The sequence below is a fragment of the Ursus maritimus genome, unplaced genomic scaffold (genome assembly GCF_017311325.1).
Source record: "Ursus maritimus isolate PB19 unplaced genomic scaffold, ASM1731132v1 scaffold_11, whole genome shotgun sequence".
Classification (NCBI taxonomy): Eukaryota; Metazoa; Chordata; class Mammalia; order Carnivora; family Ursidae; genus Ursus; species Ursus maritimus.
This window is the reverse complement of record NW_024423453.1, coordinates 60,972,930-60,993,729: the sequence shown is the minus strand read 5'-3', so window position 1 is coordinate 60,993,729 and position 20,800 is coordinate 60,972,930. Positions and strand designations below refer to the sequence as shown.

The 20,800-nt window shown below is 35.1% G+C and overlaps 1 protein-coding gene across 2 annotated transcripts in view; it reads left to right on the top strand.

Moving 5' to 3' along the window:
- The window catches only part of GLRA3 (glycine receptor alpha 3), a 181,348-nt gene that overhangs the window by 42,653 nt on the left and 117,895 nt on the right, over positions 1-20,800 (top strand). For both annotated transcript variants that reach the window (XM_008705064.2, XM_008705065.1), the window contains exon 3: positions 10,877-10,944. In XM_008705064.2, coding sequence (XP_008703286.1) covers positions 10,877-10,944 — 68 coding nt within the window. The remainder of the gene's footprint in view (positions 1-10,876; positions 10,945-20,800) is intronic.

The window sequence follows — 20,800 nt, the reverse complement described above, 5'->3', positions numbered from 1 at the left end:
TTAAAAAAAAAATCTGATCTTTTATCATCTGTGTCTAATACACTCCCACTCATACCCTTCACCTTTTGTCCTTTTCCTCTATATTTAGGGAGGATTGTTCAGATTTGTTCTGTAAATGACTCTGATATTTTGCCTGGTGTCATTTGGAATGTTTAGGAAGATTTTAAGTCTGTGATTGTGTTTTGGTATCTTCACAGTCGTCTTTATCCTGAACCATTTTCCTTGAACGTGACGTCATGGAGCTTGTGTTACAGGTTGTTAGGCAGGTGCTGTTTTGTATGTTTATCTGTTTTGTTTACAACAGTAGTAAAAAACAGGTACTTGTCTAAAAATATTAGTGATGAAAAGCAGCACTTCCTTGCCTCAGCAGCCCTTATGCACAGTTGTGCTTCTTGGAGGCAAACACTCCAAAAGTAAAATTGGTTACTTCTGGTGAGTACCTGTTCTAGTCTGTCTGATGGTTTCTAGGCCTTTGACAAAGAAGACATTATAAGATTCTTTTGCACTAACTAGACTTCTAGTTTAATGCCTCAATTCTTGTGTTCTACCTTTTCTGTTTTTCTTTTCTGCCCCAGGATTTCTCTTTTCTTCCTGCAGGAACAATTATGTTTATTCATCTTGTTCACTCTCTTTAAGCTGCTAGTTTTCTTATATGTGATGGAAATACTCTGTGTTCAGGAAAGATTGAGTTGATTTGGGGGCTGATACAGGTTTTGTGTGTGTGTGTGTGTGTGCACGTGCGCACGCGCATAAGGAGGTGGCTTGCTGCTATTTTTCTCACTGGAAAGGGAAATCTGACAGACATTCCTGCAGTGAACAGAACTGTGCTTTAGATGAGTGTTGAGTGTCGTCTAGGCTTTGGTCTGGTGTCCTCTAGATGCCAAAACACAGATGGCTTTAGTTTTAAGGTACTATCAGGAACTCTGTTTTCTCTAATCATCTTTTTTGTTTTTTAACTTTTTGCAAAGAGTAAGAAGTAGAATAAATTCTGGGAATCTAATGCACACCGTTGTGATTATAGTTAATACTGTATTATTAAAAATGGTTAAGTTGCTATTTAAAAGCTGCTTAAGTGGGTAGATCATCAATGTTCTCACCATAAAAAAGAAATAGGAATTATGTGACATGATGGAGTTGTAAGCTAAGTGCTAAGGTGGTATTCATATTGTAATATGTAAGTGTATCGAATCAACACAGTGTGCGTCATAAACGTAAACAATGTTGTGTGTCCCTGATAGCTCAGCTGGAAAACTGAGATATAAAGCTGGATAAACAAAGCATTTTGAAAGTTGGCATTGATTCACAGAAACATATCATGTCCAATCACCTTAATGAACTATGTTTGCAAAAAAAAAAAAAATTATTGCCATGCCTTCAAAATTTTCTTAGGGCTAAACCCCAGGTCATTCCTGCTCTGTAGAATAGGGATGGGAAGCAGGGAACTTCTGAAACAGGTACCCATGGCCTCTCCCTGCAGACCCCCCTTAACTCCCCACCTCCTTTCCTGCAGAGGATGACCCTAAGCTTTGTGCCTCCCTGGGTGGTTCTTAGCACATTAGCTCCCTTCTCCATGCAGTCCCAACCTGCATTTATTTTAGGCTTACCCTGTTTCATCGATCAACAGTTTTTTTCTGCCTTCTATATTTTATGTCATTTAACTAATTACGATTTTCCTTCCATTCTCTTTGGTATGATGTGTTTAGTCTCATTTTTATTTGCAAACATCATTTGATGTTCTCAGAGAGAAAGAAAACTGTGTTCAACTTTCCATCTTGAAATAGAAGCATTTGGGAGTCATTTGAAATTAGAAGTCAGTTTAAGAGATGAAAAGCAATCAGATAACAAATAAATGTACATCCATAGACAATAAAATATTATTTTACAAGTCCATTTTACCAACTGTTTCTAGGTTTTGCTTCTTTCTTTTTGCCTCTCTTGTTTGATAACTCTTAAGTCTAATTTGGATCCAGGCAGAAAGTATTCTCTCAGCAATCACCCGATTATATACTCCTTCCAAACATTTATTGCACTTTTGCTATGTTTTTTTTTTATTCTATCTCCAATGGTTACTTTCTTTATCTAGAAATAACATTGTTTGTCTTCACAATGTCTTTGTGGTTTCTGTCTTTTCATCGGTAATATTTCTCTATATTAATCCCTTTTTCCCACATCACAAATCCAGTTTTCAAATAGTCTTTCTGCTATAACACATTCTATCCCGAGTGGCATGTGTACCTAATGCTTATTTCCTACCTGGTTTCTCTTTTCAGGGAAAAGTTATTAGCATCTTCTTTATCCATTTTAACTATTTATATTCAGACATTATTGTTCTTGGATAAAGTTCACAATTATTTTTTGAAAAAGGTAATTTTCTACTTGCATTTTTACATAATACAAGGTCATTTTAACAGGAAGAATGTCTTTAATAAGTCCTTCTAAAACTATAAATGTTCACCTGAAATGCTTACAAATTTAGATTGGTGTGCTCCATATCTTATGTTTTCTTTGATTTTTAGTTTTTAATGTATTTTTCTATAGTACTTTCCCTTTTTTAATTTTAAAAATGATCTCAGATTAACAGAAGATTTGCAACTACAGCACAAAACATTTTTTTCCCCTGAGCCACTTGAAAGTTGTCGACCTGATGCCCCAATACTTGAGCATATCACACAAAATATATTCTCTTAGACAACCACAATCTAACCATTGAAACAAGAAAATAAACATGAATATATTGTTACCGTCTAATTTGTGGACCCCCATTCAAACTTTAACAATTACCTGAATAATGGTTTCATAGCAAAAAGATCCAGTTTAGAATCATGTCTTATATTTTGTCATTTCTCCTTGATTCCTTTAGTCTGAACCAGAACGTCATGCTTTCTATGACTGTCATGATCATGACATTTAAATATTATATTATTATCCCTTTATTTAGCAGAACATGCCTCAGTTTGCATTAGTAATTTTCTTCATGATTCAATTTAAGTAATGCATCTTAATAGAAATATCACAGAAGTGATGCTTTGTTCTGATGGCATTTTATCAGATGGTGGACCATGTTAATTTTTGCCTTCACTGTTAATGTTCAGTTTGATTAACTGATTAAGTTGGTATATTCTGGGATATATCCATATGCATACACATATTTGCATAAATATACACACACACACATACACACGTGTATATTCATATGTATATTAATTTACATCTTCAGCTTTACTTCTCTATTGAAAACCGTGATTCATACTGATATCTCTGACACCATAGGTTTATTCTAGTTTTTGAGTTTCCGTATTTTAATTTCCTCATCTGACAGTAAGAAACCTGGCTCCCTTTATCCTTAAAATAATGATGCATTTGATCAATATGTAATATATCTCCCTTGCCTGCTGCCACTCCCTCTCCTGCACAAATGCCCTAGGGTCCTGTTCAGACTCTGACTGACCACGCCAGGATGCGCCCATGTGGACATTCTCCTCACCCTTCTCCAGTTCTAATATTCCACACCAGCTCCCTACTGTAGGAACATCCTCCTCACTCACTCTGGCTCCAACATCCTGTGTGTGCTGTGTATATACCCCTTCTCTACAGATGTCCTTCTCATCCTGTCTAGTTTACCACACTCCCCATCCCAACACGGACACCCATCTTGTGTTGCCTGACTGAATGACTTTAAGACTGCATTTTCAGGAAGGAAATGGAAGGAAAGGGAAAAGAAAGAAGAAACTGGATCCTATTTTTATGTCATAATTTTCAAACTTTCTTCAGGGATCTAACATGTAAAGTCATCAAGTTTATTTCTGTCAATTAAAAAATAAAATAAGGGGCACCTGGGTGGCTCAGTCAGTTAAGTGCCCAATTCTTGATTTCGGCTCAGGTCATGATCTCAGGGTCCTGAGATCAAGCCCTGCATAGGGCTCCATGCTCAGCAGGGAGTCTGTGATTCTTTCTCTCCTTCTCCCTCCGCTCCCCCCTTTTCTCTCTCAAATAAATAAATAAATAAATAAATAAATAAATAAAATATTTACTATAAACATAAATAAATAAGGTAATATCTGTATACATATGTACATGTATATAGATGTAAATACAACATTTTTTTGAGATTTAGTCTTTCAATTGCATTCTATGTCTTTAAAAAGGGTGAGGTTTTAATGCAACATATGTTAAAAATTTCTTAGATTCATTTTCAGGAACACTTAGGCTGTTTTTTGTTTGTTTCTTTGTTTGCTTGAGCTTTGCCTTGTGAATAATTCTTCCCTAGTATGAGCAGCAATAATATAATCGCCAGGGCTTTGCAACTCACATTGCTATTTTGCCTTTATCCATCTCTGAATTTAAAAGGCATGTTCTATTTCTTTAAGGGACATCTAAAAGAAAACATGCTGCTAAAAACATCTGCAAGTACTGTCATTTGCTTTTTGGGGCCAACGATGGCTAATGTAATGAACAATTTAAAGGCACAATTTGCCATATGGATGCTATACCAATTATTTGCTCTGTTGCTAAGCATAGCAGTGTATTAGATGGATTTAACAGCTTTTGCACTGGCACAGAGAAGTAGCAGATTGGCCAAGGACAGCTAAACAGGTGCTCTCTGGAATGGCAATAGAATATCTACAATCTCCTCTGAGCTTCATTCTCTACAAAATTGTTGAATATACATATCAGTAGCTAAGGTAGAAAGATTAAGATTGCTGCTCTGATTTGCCATAGACCAGAAGTTTAAAGTATAGAATACAGCGCTTTATAAACATTATGGTACTGTATCCACTTCATTCTTTGTAATCCTTTTCCACTGTTTCCACCGTCGCTGCCTTGGTCAGGGCCATTCTATTTCCCATCTGGACTATGACAATAGATTCTTGTTTTCTCTGTCTCTACACTTTTGTCATCCATTCAACAACTCACCGTGTTGTGTTGGTTCACTACACAACAATGATCAGAAATCTATAATGGCTCCCTCATCTTCATAAAGTAAATTCCAAATACTTTGTATCATGTCGAGGAGATTCCATGATCTAGCCCAAGACTACCTTTAAAAACAATGACTTTTATTTTCAAGTTGCTTTATACTTTTAGTATATTTAAAAATGTTTTAAAAACAAAATTATATGTATATATAAATTATATGTGTGTGTGTATATATATATATATACACACACACACAAACATATTTCAAGTCAGTGTCTGCTCTATTTTTGAAATTTGGAATTAAGGTTTAGGGTCTGAATTCTTCACCTTTCTTCCTGCTGAAGAAGAGAATACACGCGTAAGTAGTCAACTGGGAACCGCATAGCACTTTTGTGTGTTCTAATAATCAGGCAAAGAACACATGTGATAACCACTGGAATAAACAATAATGCTTATACCTCAGAGCGCTGTGATTTACTTTACTACCACATGAAATTTAGACTTTGAACCCGGGGTGGCTTTCTGCCTTTAGGAGGAGGTTTCCGCATGTGACTGGAGGCTCGTTGAATAGCCAGAGGCTGAAGTCCATTTCATAGAATATAAAACATTATGTCCCCCACTATAAATGAAAGCCTCAATTAGTTATTCCCCCTTTGACCATTGCTTTTCTGTGGAAACACATTCTTTTCCTTATTGACCTTACTATGCAAGCCTCTGGTCAACTTGGGATGCCAGTGCCACATTTTAGGGAGAAGACAAATACATCAGAGGAGCTCTATTCCTAGCACAGTACTTAATACTGCTGCTTTCAGAACCTTCCTGGAATCATCAGGATGTGCCATGAAGCCCAGAGGACACCGAAATGCATCTGAACAGATATCACTAAAGCCTGTGCTGAATTTTCACCTTCATTCTATTTTTCACCACCACTATCTAAAAGTATATGGATAATAATTAAATTCAAAGGATGAGATCAAAAAATATAGGGGCGCCTGGGTGGCACAGCAGTTAAGTGTCTGCCTTCGGCTCAGGGCATGATCCCGGCGTTCTGGGATCGAGCCCCACATCAGGCTCCTCTGCTATGAGCCTGCTTCTTCCTCTCTCACTTCCCTTGCTTGTGTTCCCTCTCTCGCTGGCTGTCTCTATCTCTGTCGAATAAATAAAATCTTAAAAAAAATATATATATATATATAATAAAAAATGCCTCCCTTTTTATGCAATGTCCACCGAGAAATTAAAGTCCCCAAAATAAAGGCCCTGCCTCTTGTTAAACTAAAGTAAGAAATACACTACCCACCCATCCCACTGCTTTATTTATTCCAATTTCAGCCAAAGAGTTCATAGTCAGGTGGAGCAGACAATCTCATAGCGGCAGCAGTACACTGGGCCATGTTCCCCCAATATGGATGCACCTCTATCAGCATTTTATTGGAAGATGAATTAACCCAGTACCAGTGCGCTTGTGTTTTCCCTCTTCCAAAGACTCTGAGCCAATAGAGCACAAGAGAATTTATCTCAAGCTGAATGCTCTTCCCTAGATTCATAGTACAGTTAGCAGCAAAAGAAAATAGCAGAGTTTTCACGTTCTCTAGAAAATGGAGAATAACCTAGAAATGAATGATTGGTTTTAGTTTTTTAAGATTCCCAGATACTCTGGGTACGTATGTTAGAGTTCAATACCTTAGACTTACATTAAGTTAAAAGAAATCTAACAGTTAATTGTAACTTTATACTTCTCTTGTGATGGGACAAAATAATCCTGAAGTAAAAGATTCATGCTTTCTCCTTTCTCACATAGTGACATATAAGACACCGTTATTGTCTCACAAATTTTAAACATTTGTAAATATTTAGAAATAACAAGGAAATATTTTTTTAAACAGGTGCCTGGGTGGCTCAGTCCATTAAGCATCTGCCTTCGGCTTGGGTCATGATCCCGGCGTCCTGAGATCAATCCCCACATTGGGCTCCCTGCTCAGCGGGGATCCTGCTTCTCCCTCTCCCTCTGCAGCTCCCCCTGCTTGTGCTCTCTTTCCCTGACAAGTAAAAAAAAAAAGAAAGAAAGAAAAAGAAAGAAAGAAAGAAAAGGAAGGAAGGAAGGAAGGAAGGAAGGAAGGAAGGAAGGAAGAAAGAAAGAAAGAAAGAAAGAAAGAAAGAAAGAAAGAAAGAAAGAAAGAAAGAAAGAAAGATTTTAAAAAAACCTTTCTACTGGTGATCAAATAATGATAGCACCTCCAAGATTTAGGACTTTCATGAGGTTTTCTTGTTCTTAAAAATCCATCTTTCATATTTAAAACAATTTACTTTCTATATCTGTTTAATTTTATGTTCTATGCATCTTGATGGTCAATAGACTTTGGTCTCTTTCTAACTGCACAGCATCTACTTTTTTTATTAGCATTGTTGATCAAACTTATAATAGGCTACTTTCTAATTAAAATTAAAAGCCTTTCATTTTCAAGGCCTAGCTCCAAGCTCTGACTTCTCTCTCTCTATGTCTTCACCTCTAAGAAAATCTCAGTTCATTTTCAGCCCTATGATATAATGGGCACCAATGTTTCCTAGTCTGGAATTCTTTAGGCCTGTGGCTTCCAGCATCGCTGCACAGGGGAATCATCTGGGGAGCTTTCACAAATATTGATGCTTTGGTTGCATGCCTTATCATCTAGGTTAAAATCAGGTATGAATGTTTTTAAAGATGATTTCAATGTGCATAGGTATCATTCATTGGCTTATGGATCATGGACTTCATTTTTGAATAATTTTGTGGGTTTTTTTCTATCTTATTCAAGCAAGACAAATGGCTATGAGAAAATGAGTAGAAAAACAAGGATGAAAATTGTGCACCAGTAATCAAAAAAATGTAAATTGAAACCACAAATGATTTTAAAGTATTCTAGCTAATGAGGCATTGCGTTTTTTAAATTTTTTATTTATTTTTTTAAATATTGGTAGAATGAATATCCTTTTTATCTTTACAAATGACCAAGAATCGGAATGGCTTTGTACTTTTTAACAGTAATACAAGAAAATAAAAAAAATAATAGAGAAATGTCTTTAAAATTCAGGAAAAAAATTTCCAGTCTAAAATTTTGCATGAAATGTAGATGTAATTAAGTGAGAGGATGTTTAAAAAAATTGTGAACAAAAATTCTCAGAAGCTTCATATCCTTACGCACCATTTCTCAAGAAATTCCTAAAGGATATGTTCCACTAAAATAAAGAACTAAGCCAAGAAAGATAAAAGCATGGGGGCCATGAATGGAAATGCCACAGAAGAGAGAGGTGGCAGTAATCCTCAGGATAATGATTATAGGAGATCATAAGATCACTGATATGCTCCAGAGCAAAAAATCTAATTTGGAAGTAACTGCAAAGATAGATAAAGCTAATAAAATATGTGATGAGTTCGACATTGAAACATAATTTACACATTTCAGAACTTATAAGTAAATGATACATATGGAGGAAACTATGTGAAATACATAAAACGATTATCAACCTCAAGAAAATGTTTTTCAGGACAGGAAACGTAATCACAGTTTATTGCATGACTTAGTTGGAGGTAATATTCACCTTGTCATATTGTAAAAAGTAGGTACTAATCTAACAACAAGGACAATGTAACAATAACTGTGTCCTGGGAGGACAGAAAACAAGGTTTATGTTAATAGGGGTGTTGATAATGTTAGAAAGAGAGCTAAATCCTCATCTGCTGTGGGCATCAGAACATACGCCTGAAACTAGAGCCTTTAAAAGTAGCAAAATAAACTCATTATTTAGAGAAATTTAGGTAAGTCCCCAAAGAATCCATTAAATAAGTTGAAGTGGTTATCTCTAGGGAGGGGGGCATGAAAGTACAGGGCAAGGGGCTGCTATCTTAGGGAAAGCTTATATATTAGTTTTTGTGTGTGGCATTATCTACTAGGTAGAGTTTAACTCAGAATTATTTTAATCCCTACCACATAATATTTCGGTATTGTTGATTTATATACCTATCGACCTAATAACAAAGTCTGTAGCCAGAAAATGGAATGCTTTGGATGTAATGTTATGTGAAGATCGTGGGACAGCTGGATATAATGGGGAAAAAATGATTCCTAGAATCAGACCAGCGGTTCAAATTCTAAATGTGCTATTTATTAGCACCTTATGTAATCCTCTCTGAGCTTTAACTCCCTATTTTGTAAATGATGAAATATTACCCACTTTCAAGGTTCTGTGGATTAAATGGTATCTACTCACCAATTTGTAAGAGCTTATTCCTTCTGCCCTGCTAGGTGGTAATCTTGTTGTGTCTTCTTCAAATTGCTGTACACAGAGTTTTAGGTATTTAGTAAAAGAATGAATAAGTGGATTTCATAAAAACAAAAATTGTTGGTATTATGATGAATGCTCTATTAGGCACTTACAGGGGACTTCAGGAATGGTGGAGCGATGTTCTCTGTAAATTCACTCCTCCAAAAAAAAAAAGCAACAAAAATACTGGAAAATGGTCAAAATGAACCTTCCGAGGCGCTGAAAAGCTTGCAACACACTGAGGAATGTGTATTCAAGAGAAATGGATAGGTTTCTCTAAAAACAGAGGGCATTTAAATATGGCTCCGCTCCTCAGCTTCTGGTAGCCTTGAAAACCAACAGCTTCTCAATCACAGAAGCTGTTCAATCCAGCAGCTAACTATGTTACTTTTATCTGGCCTGCTCCCTAGAGGAATCCCACTCAGAAGGCTTGTCATTATTGGGCTTTGATTGGAAACTCCCGCACTGGGAAAATCCTATCCCAGGGCATTTGTTGAAAAGGATCACAAGAAGCTGTTTAACACTGCAGCTGCCTAAGGCTGTGATACCAGTTGGGCAAACAAGAGCCTGAACAAAAATTTTAAAAGAAGATCTGAATAATGAGATGCTCATATGCAGCTTTGAAAAATTCTGATAGCCTCTTACAGATCTAGAGGATACATACAAGTGTGAGGCTGTGTGCATGCCCAGGAAAGACCCGAGAGGGTCCCAACCTCTCACCTCTGGCTGACCTCAAACTCTGTGCAAGCAAAGAAGTGAAGGTAAAGGCATGAACATTAAAGGCATGCCTCCAAACGTGAAGTTCCCTGGGTGGAGACTTATTGGTTCAAGGCATTAAGGAACCATCTGACCAATCACTAATTGACCACTAAGGTTGCTGAGTGGTGACCTCCGTGGCTGCACACTATGAGGATATGTAGACTTTATTAGTCCAGGTAAGTCACTAAACAACAAACAACAATAAGAAACACCAGCAATGGGGCGCCTGGGTGGCACAGCGGTTAAGCGTCTGCCTTCGGCTCAGGGCGAGATCCCGGCGTTGTGGGATCAAGCCCCACGTCAGGCTCCTCTGCTGTGAGCCTGCTTCTTCCTCTCCCATTCCGCCTGCTTGTCTTTCCCCTCTCGCTGGCTGTCTCTATCTCTGTCAAATAAATAAAAAAAACTTAAAAAAAAAAAAAAAAGAAACACCAGCAACAACCAGCTGTAGGATTCAAGCAGGAGGTCTGGTTTCCAGTGTTGCCACATTGGATTATCTAATGTAGCTAATGTCTTTAACAACAACAACAAAATATGAGACATACAGAAAAATAGGACCCCCACATGGAGGGAAAAAAGAATAGAAATAGAGCCTGAAGGGGTTCAGATGTTGGACTTAACAAATCGGGCACTTGCAAAGTCATTAGAGATATCTAGATCAAGGAAACTGAGACCAAGTGTGATTAATGACTTATATAATGGCCAACATCAGTGTTCAAAGGAGACGATGAATTTGTGATTTTCAATTCAGACTATTTCACAGAATTATTGCCTTCAATTTTAAGCATCTGTGTGTATACAAATATAAAAATATATATGTTCCTTTTTTAAAGACTAATAATGAAAAGCAAGAAATTGTTTGAAAATATTTTAAATAGCCCTTATGTTTTAATCTCTCTTCCAGGCCCTCCTGTTAATGTCACATGCAACATATTCATAAACAGCTTTGGCTCTATCGCTGAGACAACCATGGTAGGCATGTTTACTTTGTAACAGGTTTCACACTGAAGTAATTTGTGATTACATTAATGACAAATTTTCTGCTAATGTTATGTAATTTAAAGCCAAAATTAATATAATGAGATTTTTAAAAATAAAATTAATGGTATAATTATATTGCAATCAACTGCAGGTAATAACGTTTCATTTGGAGATGGTATATTAGAGAATAAATGTAAGTGAAAACAAGATTGATTTTTCCCATTTTGGTAATTAAATATTAAGTCTCAAATTAAAACTAAAATTTTACCATATAAATTATTTCTTTTTAAAGCTCTTTAATAGCCAGACATAAACAGAGGAGTAAATAGTTTCATGTTCAATTATTCTGTATCCTTACAATGTGTTTATAATATTATTTTAAGTATTTTATTTGGTTTTTTTCCAGATGAATATAGTATTTGCTCAAATATCATAAATATTTTGTGAATTGTGGTATTTGCCTTACTTTATTGAAACACATTGAACAGAGACTTCATTAGTACATAATCAAGAACATTTTATATAATGAAGTTATTAAAGCCAAAAAATCATCATTACAGACCAGATTTATTCTGATTTGAATTTTATAACTTTCTCTAAAGATCATGTTGTATCTCTACTTTGCACTGCAGCTTTTATTGTGCATTTTAGCTGAAATAAAATGCAGAGATAGACTCATGAACCACTAGATATCTGTAAAATTGTCTAGCAGGCAACTTTTTTTTTTAATTGAAACTATGTATGGTGGTTTTTAAATTACCTAGAATTACACTCCACTCCTAAATTTAGCAAGTATAATTTGCGTTAATTTTCAAAGTTGATTTTAGCTAAAATAGGATGTGAAATACTTAAAGATTTATTAGCTTCCAAGGCCATTATTAAGTAGCGAGCTATGGTCATTGCATGTATCTCAGAATGACTTGGTAGCAAATTTTCTAAGGAAAAATAATCTAATATGTAAATTATTATATGTGGATGTAGAGGTGTGTGTGTGTGTGTGTGTGTGTGTGTGTGTGTGTGTGTACAGGATCTATCTCAACAGGAAGCGACTTTACCTAGGGGTATTTTTTTTTAAGTTCTCTTTTCCTCATGTGTGCAATATTTCGTCATTTAGTGGCACCTCTGTGGTTTTATCAAACTCAAAATAATATAACTACAATAAAAGCACCAGTGAAGAAAAACTGCAATCATATATTTGGGCATTATACAGAATTATCTTAACTACAGTGTATAAATTAACATGAATGTGTGTGTGTTTGTGTAAACACAGAGAAAATGCATATAATTTGCTTGCATAAGCACAGTGTTGTTCTGGTACAATTCTGACTCTAAAATGACTATAATCCTGTTTCAGGCTTTGACATATTTTGGATTCTCACTGAGTATTTGGTCCTGATTTATATCCTGCATTTCTACTATTGGGGAGAAAAGTTTTCCTCTACCCTTCAAGATTCTTTTGGCTGGTTTAAGAATTAAATTGATATGAGGGGTGCCTGGGTAGCGCAGTAGTTAAGCATCTGCCTTCGGCTCAGGGCGTGATCCCAGAGTTCCGGGATCGAGTCCCACATCGGGCTCCTCCGCTGGGAGCCTGCTTCTTCCTCTCCCACTCCCCGTGCTGTGTTCCCTCTATCGCTGGCTGTCTCTCTGTCACATAAATAAATAAAATCTTTAAAACAAAAAATTAAAAAAAAATTAAATTGATATGAGACGGTTAACAGGGGAAAATCAAATTTAATAGCATATATATGAGGAACCCACATAAACATAAGAGATTCCAAGGACAGGCAAAATATGGTATATATGTCATGCTGAACTAGGGAGCAGGGGATAGGAGTCTGGAACTGCAAAAGGAAGGAAAGCTATTCACAGGAAGGTGAAAAAGAATAAATGTTAGGTGAACAAATGTTTGCTGGGCCATTCAGAAACCAGGACATTGAGAGAACTTTGATGAAATAGGCCTTGCCAGGTTCCTACCTATTTACCAGGCCTAGCTCATATTATCACTATAGTTATCTACGGTGCTAGCTCCCTTTCTGGAACAGGTCCTCTGTCTAAATTCTTTAAGGCAGTTAGCAAAAAGAAAAACTTGAGTTTTCTGTTTCTTAAAAATAATCAACCTAAAATAATCCATATGCCAAAAAGACACATATTGGGGTGGAAAATTTTGTTCCTCTACCGTACATTCTTAGTCCAAATTGTATTTAAAGATGAAGAAATCTCTGCTGGCTTTTTTCTGCTTAGACTTTCCAAATTGTATTTCGAGCCCTGGCAACTTTCTCATTTTAATAGCTGCTATACACACTGTACAATCTCAAAAACCTAAAAATATGTTTATACTTTCTCTTTTGCAAGATCATTTCCACAAAATTCTTTCAGCAGCAATAGTGGGGAAGATTTACAGCCTTACTTGTCTTTGTGGGATGGAGGAAGAGACTTGGGAAAAAAGAGAAGATGTGGCCAGATTTCCTTTTCATTAAAACCAGAAAAATTGTCGGGTACCTCGGGGTCTTTGCTTTTTATAACATAACTCATCAGTCTACCACGAAATGGTTGTAGCACACAATTTAGAGGATGATTACACCAGCTAAATTTCTTACCTGTAATAATTTTAGACTTTATAAAATAATATTACACAAAAAGCTTGCAGAATATTGCAAATACACTCCTCAGTGACTCTTACTCAGTTTTATTTCCTTTCTCTAACATAGAATCCTTTCCATTCCTACATATTCTATCATAATGTATTTTTTTGAAGTCATTTTTACCATCTATCACTTTCCTCTTCAGAATCACAAGCAACATCAATGAACATTGATCAAACATCTCAGAGGTTAAGTATTATAAAATTTACTATGTCCACCTTGGTATCTTTCTTTTTAGTCTTCTAAACTTTGAAACAGGTGATATTATTTCTATTCATACAATTAGATTTAATATTTGTAAAATTTTTAATAGTATCAGATAGAAGAGCTGCAACATGATGTCCACATATACAGGAATGGTGAAAATTAAAACATCACCTTAAGATTCATAGAACATTTTTCTTTTTTTTTCTTTATTTTAATTTTTTTTTAAGATTTTATTTATTTATTTGACAGAGAGAGAGATAGCCAGCAAGAGAGGGAACACAAGCAGGGGGAGTGGGAGAGGAAGAAGTAGGCTCCCAGTGGAGCAGGGAGCCCTTTGCGGGGCTCGATCCCAGGACCCTAGGATCACGCCCTGAGCTGAAGGCAGACGCTTAACAACTGAGCCACCCAGGTGCCTCTAGAATATTTTTCTACCACTTGATTAAGTTGATAAATTTATTCATAGTTTCTATCATCACAGCTCTGCAACTAAACTTTGTTCCATTATTTTATTTGTTGTAATATTGTTTAAATTAATTTGTTTTTATAAAAGCATTTATGTATTTTTAAAAATATTTACATTTCTTATGCTAATATAATTTACTTTTGTTTTTATAATACAAATAGACTAATTCAACTAAGACAGTATATTAAAATTCTGAGGATGAAATTTCAAATTACCTATACTTATTAATGGATATCTTTGCACCTGAGATCTCATATCTAAAATAAATCTAAATAATTCTCCCAATATATATATATCTCTGCTTAACAAAGACCTTAACTGTCTTCAGTGTCTGTTTACTGACTGACCAAATATTTTAAGCTCCCTCTGCTGGTCTAGTTTCTCATAATTGTATCTCTCCCCATTTTAAAATTCATCTTAAGTTCCATTTGAGGTAATTATTTGATTCTTGAGAAAATTTCTGTAGTAGATATTCTACATGCTTACTCATTTGTTCTGAAAATCAAGTTAATTCAAAATTTTAACATACTTTTCATTTTCTTCTTGTGCTTTGGGGCATCTGGGTGGCTCAGTCGAAAGAGTCTGACTCTTGATTTCGGCCCAGGTCATGATCTCAGGGTTCTGGGATCAAGCCCCAGGCATCATTGGAGTCCATGCTCAGCAGGGAGTCTGCTTGGGATTCTCCCTCTGCCCTTCCCCTGCTTGTGCTCTTTCTAACTCCACCCCCCTCAAATAGATAGTAAATCTTAAAAAAAAATTCATGTGCATTTTTCCAATAGCATAAATTCAAATCTATTTTTAACCGTGAAACTCGTCATTTCCCAATATTTATTTGTCTAATTAACTTATTGTATTCTAACCATTCTCACTTGAGCACAATTTTATTATTCTTGACATATAATCATCAACTTTTTCCTACAAATATTCTGGAAATTTTGAACTTCCTTATTTCTTTTACATCGGAGTCACATGTCACGTATAACGAGATTCACTAAGGACATCTTCAGCCTCCATTATTCCAAGTTCACATTCTTCTTAAGCAGACAAAGATTTCACAGCTTTTGGAAACCATAGCTCTTAAATAAAATTAAATTCAAGATGAAACTAGTTTACCACCATCAGAGTCATTCCTGTTCCCCTTTTGTAACATGGCCATGGTAAGGGAGGCACGTCTGTCTTGCCTTCTAAACTTGTGGTGACAAAAGGAACTCATTCATGATTGTTTTTATTGCTTCAATGAGGGGGAGCTTAAGATTTCCACATTAATGTGATTCCTGCAAACCTGTTATGAGTTGTGGATAAGACTTAAATGCCATGATGAAAGCATTTGTAAGTTGGGCTTTTTAAGAAAACAAACAAACTCCTTTATGAATGTAGCAATTTGGGTGTGTATAGATAGCAGTGTCTCAAACTGAATACATTGGCTTACCCTCCAATCTTCAGAAAACAGATGGCTTTCCATCTTGTTACACATATGTTAGAGAGTTGGAGAACTGCTCGACTATGTGCCTTAAGTCAATATTTACTCATTGAACCATTACTTTTCACTAGTGCCGATAGAATAAATTATTTTTACAAAATAAAACAAAAAAGGTTAGATGTTTTGATATAATAGTTTTCCAGGTGTCTGTAGACAGATATGAGGTGGGGTTGGATAAGAGTATCTGAAGATCGGCTGTGATCTCACAGAATTGTCAAACTATACATTTTCTCAATTTTTCACATAAGTGATGGGTTCACATTTTAGTTTCAACAGTAATTATACATATGTAGATGCTACTTTGAACTGTTGGATCATTACAATCTCCAAAGAAATCTAAGCCAGTATGGCATACAAAATTTATAGTGTCCATTTACAGATTCTTAATGGAAAATCCTGCACATTCTTTTTTTCTAAGTATATTTTTATCAAATAAAGTTGTCTTTATCCAAGAGAGTTATTAACTATGCAAAAGTACCTACGCATAAGTAATATACGTAACACTCCTGTCATCATCTTAAGAAACTAAACATTAAAAATAAATTGAAGTTAACCAATTACTCTTGCCCCAAACATTGCCTCCCTACCTTTCCAAAAGAACCTTTATTCCTGAATTTGAAATCAAAGATAAATTTCTATTCTACAGTATTGAAAACATGAACAAAATGGCCATACTGTAGTGTCCATGTAATTTGATTTTTTGGTTCAAATTTATATTTTTTAACATAAGCCTTTGACTCTTTCATTCATATTCACTTCAGGAAGTATTCCATATTGTATTTATATTGTATTTATCTGTTCTACATTTGCTGAACATTTTGATTGTTTTTAATGTTTTCACTACTACAAAAACTCTGGATTGAAAATTGTTGCATATTTTCTTCTAATGTGCATATGAAAATATTCTATAGGGTATATGCCCAGGAGCGGAATTATTTGGCCCAAGATTATATTCTCAGAAGTGAAAGTATTTGACTCAAATATTACTAAATTGTACTCCAAAGTGGCCGTTCAGTCATAAACACCTACTATTAATTTTATGAGATTGTCTATTGTTTTACAACTCCCACAACTAATATTTACTCACTTTGGATATAATTGCCATTATTATGTACTTCCTTGATTAATCGTGTGGTTACACATTTTTCTTGAAAAAAAATTTTTTTTTGCCATTCTGGTGTCCTTTGTGCAAAATGCCTTTTTAGATCTTTTCTACGTTTATGCTTGTTTGCTTTTATAATGTACACACCAACATACACTACACACATGTATATTATTCTAATGAATGCTCTGTTATAGGCACTTTAAATACTAATTTTGTTTTTTTTTTCAGTGTGTTCATGATGTCTTTTGATATATAAATTATTTTCATTTTAATTTATAAAATCTAACCTCGTTTTACTCGCCGGTTTGTGCTTTGTCTGAAGAAATCCTTCTCTCATTCAAGTTCATAAAGGCATTTTTTTATATTTTCTCCTAAAAGAATTTTGCTTTTCCTATTTAGGTTTTAGTCCCCTGGGAATTTTGTGTAGTTGTATATGTATATATGATGTGCAGTAAGCATTTATTTTTTTATTTCACAGTTGAATAATTACTTCTATTAATTTACAATTTTACCTCTGTCATATATATTCATATATATTGAATGAGTCTGTTTCAGAATTCTTAATTTTATGCCAATGGTCAGTTTTTCTGTGCCTTCACCAATATTATACTCTTCTTTAATATAGCTTTAAATTGGACTTGATATTTAGTAGGATAACTTTCCAAACACACACTTTATTCTTTTTCAAAGTATTCTTGACTCTTCTTGGAAGTTTTCTTTTTCTTTTTTTTAAATTTTTTAATTAAATATTTTTTATAGTTTTATTTATTTTTATTATTATGATACGTTAGTCACCATACAGTACATCATTAGTTTTTGATGTAGTGTTCCATGATTCGTTGTTTGCCTATAACACCCAGTGCTCCATGCAATACGTGCCCTTCTTAATACCCATCACTGGGTTAGCCCATCCCCCCCACATCCCTCCCCTCTAAAACCTTCAGTTTGTTTCCCAGAGTCCATAGTCTCTCATGTTTCATTCCCCCCTCTGTTTAGCCCCCTTCATTTTTCCCTTCCTTTTCCTAGATCTCCCTGCTATTCCTTATGTTTCACAAATGAATGAAACCATAATAATTGTCTTTCTCTGCTTGACTTATTTCACTTAGCATAATCTCCTCCAGTCCCATCCTTGTTGATGCAAATGTTGGGTAATCATCCTTTCTGATGGAAGTTTGCTTTTTTGTATAAATTTTAGAATTACCTTGTCAATTCCATAAACTAAACTTGAATTGACTATGAATTGAACTTGAATTGAATGAGTGTTGAGAGAATTATCACCTTAAAATATTGAATCTTCCCATCCATGAATATAATGTATCTCTCCCTTTACTTAAATATTAATATTATTTAACAAAGACATACAATTTCTCATAAATTTCTTCATATCTTTTAATGTTAATAATTTCCCCCTTATTTTTAAAATATATTTTTTAAAATTGCAACATTTTAGTTATATTTTCTAATTCTTTATTGCTGGTATATAGGAATATGATTGTTTTTTACATTGTTTTAATATGCTTTTATTTTAGCCCTAAGACTTTCCAATTCCTTCATGCAATCATTTTATCTAGCAATAATATGTTAATTTGTTCCTCTTGGTCCTTATATGCTTTCCATCTCTTACTTGTCTTGCTGTTTTAGCAAAAACAGTATTGAGTGAAATTTATATTGTTCCTTGGCTTTAAAGGGGATATTTCTAGTATTTCCAAAATAAATATGATGTTTGCTTGTGTTTGGTATAGATATCCCTTACCAGAATTAAGACCCTCTTTCTGCAGAACACAGAAATCATTAAATATGAAACCCCCAAAACAGGTATTAATCTTCTAATCCATGAACTAGTATATCAATTTATTTGTCTTCTTCAGTTATTCTCACCTACATTTTTTAGAGTTTGTCATATATTTTGTTTTTTCCTAAGTATTGATGTATGGTCATAAATGTTACATTTTCTGGGACACCTGGGTGGCTCAGTCATTAAGCATTTGCCTTCGGCTCATGGCGTGATCCCAGGGTCCTGGAATCCAGCCCCGCATCGGGCTCCTCTGCTGGGAGCCTGCTTCTTCCTCTCCCACTCCCCCTGCTTGTGTTCCCTCTCTCGCTGGCTCTCTCTATGTCAAATAAATAAATAAATAAAATCTTTTAAAATAAATAAATAAATAAAAGTTATATTTTTTAATTTTTAAAAATAGTTTTTTATTCTAGAATAGTTTCAGATCTACAGAAAAGTTGCCAAGACAGTTTAGAGCTCCCCATACCTCCTTCCAGTGTCCTCTATTATTAATATCTTGCATTAGTATGATACATTTTTCACAACAAATGAACAAACATTTGATACATTATTATTAACTGAAATCTATACTTTTTTTTAGTATTTCCTTATTACTTCTAATGTCTTTTTTCTGTCCCAGGACCAATCTGGGATACTATATGATATTTAGGTGTCATGTTTCCTTACACTTTCTTTGTATTTTATGGCCTTAACAATTTTGAGTATGGGTCAGGTACTTTGTGGAATATCTCTCAGTTGATGTTTTTCTTATGACGAGGCTGGAATCATGAGATTTGGGAAGGAAGAACACAGAGGTAAAGTGCCATTGTCTTTACTTTATCTCAAGGGTGTGTACTATCACTTAGGATAGTGTATACTCTCATTAGCAAGGACTTGTCAGACTTCGCTATTGTAATATTAATCCTTTTTTCACCTTCGTCATACAGTATTCTTTGGAAAAGTAGTGTACAGACCATACTTAAGGATAGGGAATGATTATTCTCCACCCCCTTGAGGGGATCATATCTGCATATTATTTGGCATTCTATGTAAGACATTTATCTATCCTTCCCCGTTTTATTTGTCCAATGATTTTTTAAATTACCTTCAGTTAGCCAACATACAGTACACCATTAGTTTTTGATGTAGGCTTCAACGATTCATTAGTTGCATGTAACACCCAGTGCTCATCATCATACATGCCCTCCTTAATACCCATCACCCTGTTACCCCATCCTCCCAACCCCTTCCTTCTGGAACCCTCAGTTTGTTTCCCAGAGTCAATGATTTATTTATACCAGTATGGATTCATGGATATTGATTTTACACTTTGGGTTATAATTCAGTACTACATTATCTGTGATGTTCACGTCATTCCAGTTTTGGCCATTGGGTGCTCATTCAGTTGACTCCTGTGTCTTTTTCACGTATCCCCGTCATTTTATTTGTGGTGTACTTTCTTGCATCCTGCCACCACAAGATGTTCCAGACTCATCTGGTATATTCCCTGCTCCAGCCCTAGAATCAGCAATTTCTCCAAGGATTCCTTAGTTCCTTTTATTGAAGAACAGTATTAGAAACCCAGATCTGGTTACTAGGTATGGTCATTGCTACACAAGTGTCATTGCTTCTAGGCCTTCCCAGCAGACAGAGCTTAGAAATGTGTGTATGTATGTGTGTGCAAATGTTATAATTTAAATTTTATTTTCCAAATGTTTCTATGAATATATAGACAATTATATCTTGGAATATTGACATATATCCTAAGAACTCGATAACCTAGGTAGTTTTAGTAGTGGTTTGCCAATTTCTTTGTGTTTTCTATGAATATGTTCAACAAACTGTCAAGACATTTGTGCATCTTCCTTTCCAATCTTTATGCTTTATTTTTTTTTTTTTTGCCTTTAGAATGCCTTTAGTGTCTTGAAAATGCTTTTTCCAATCTTTATGCTTTAAACCTCTCTTCCTCCCTCTCTCCCTCTCCTCCTCTTTCCCTCCCTTTCCCTTCTATCTTATTGCACTGGTTCACAAGTCCTGTACAATGATAAATAAAATGGATAGAGAATGACCATCTTTGTTTTTTTTTTCTGATGTCAGTGAGAAAGCATGCAATATTTTGAAATTAAGAATGCTATTAACTGGTGCTCCTGGGTGGCTCAGGAGCATCGGCCTTCAGCTC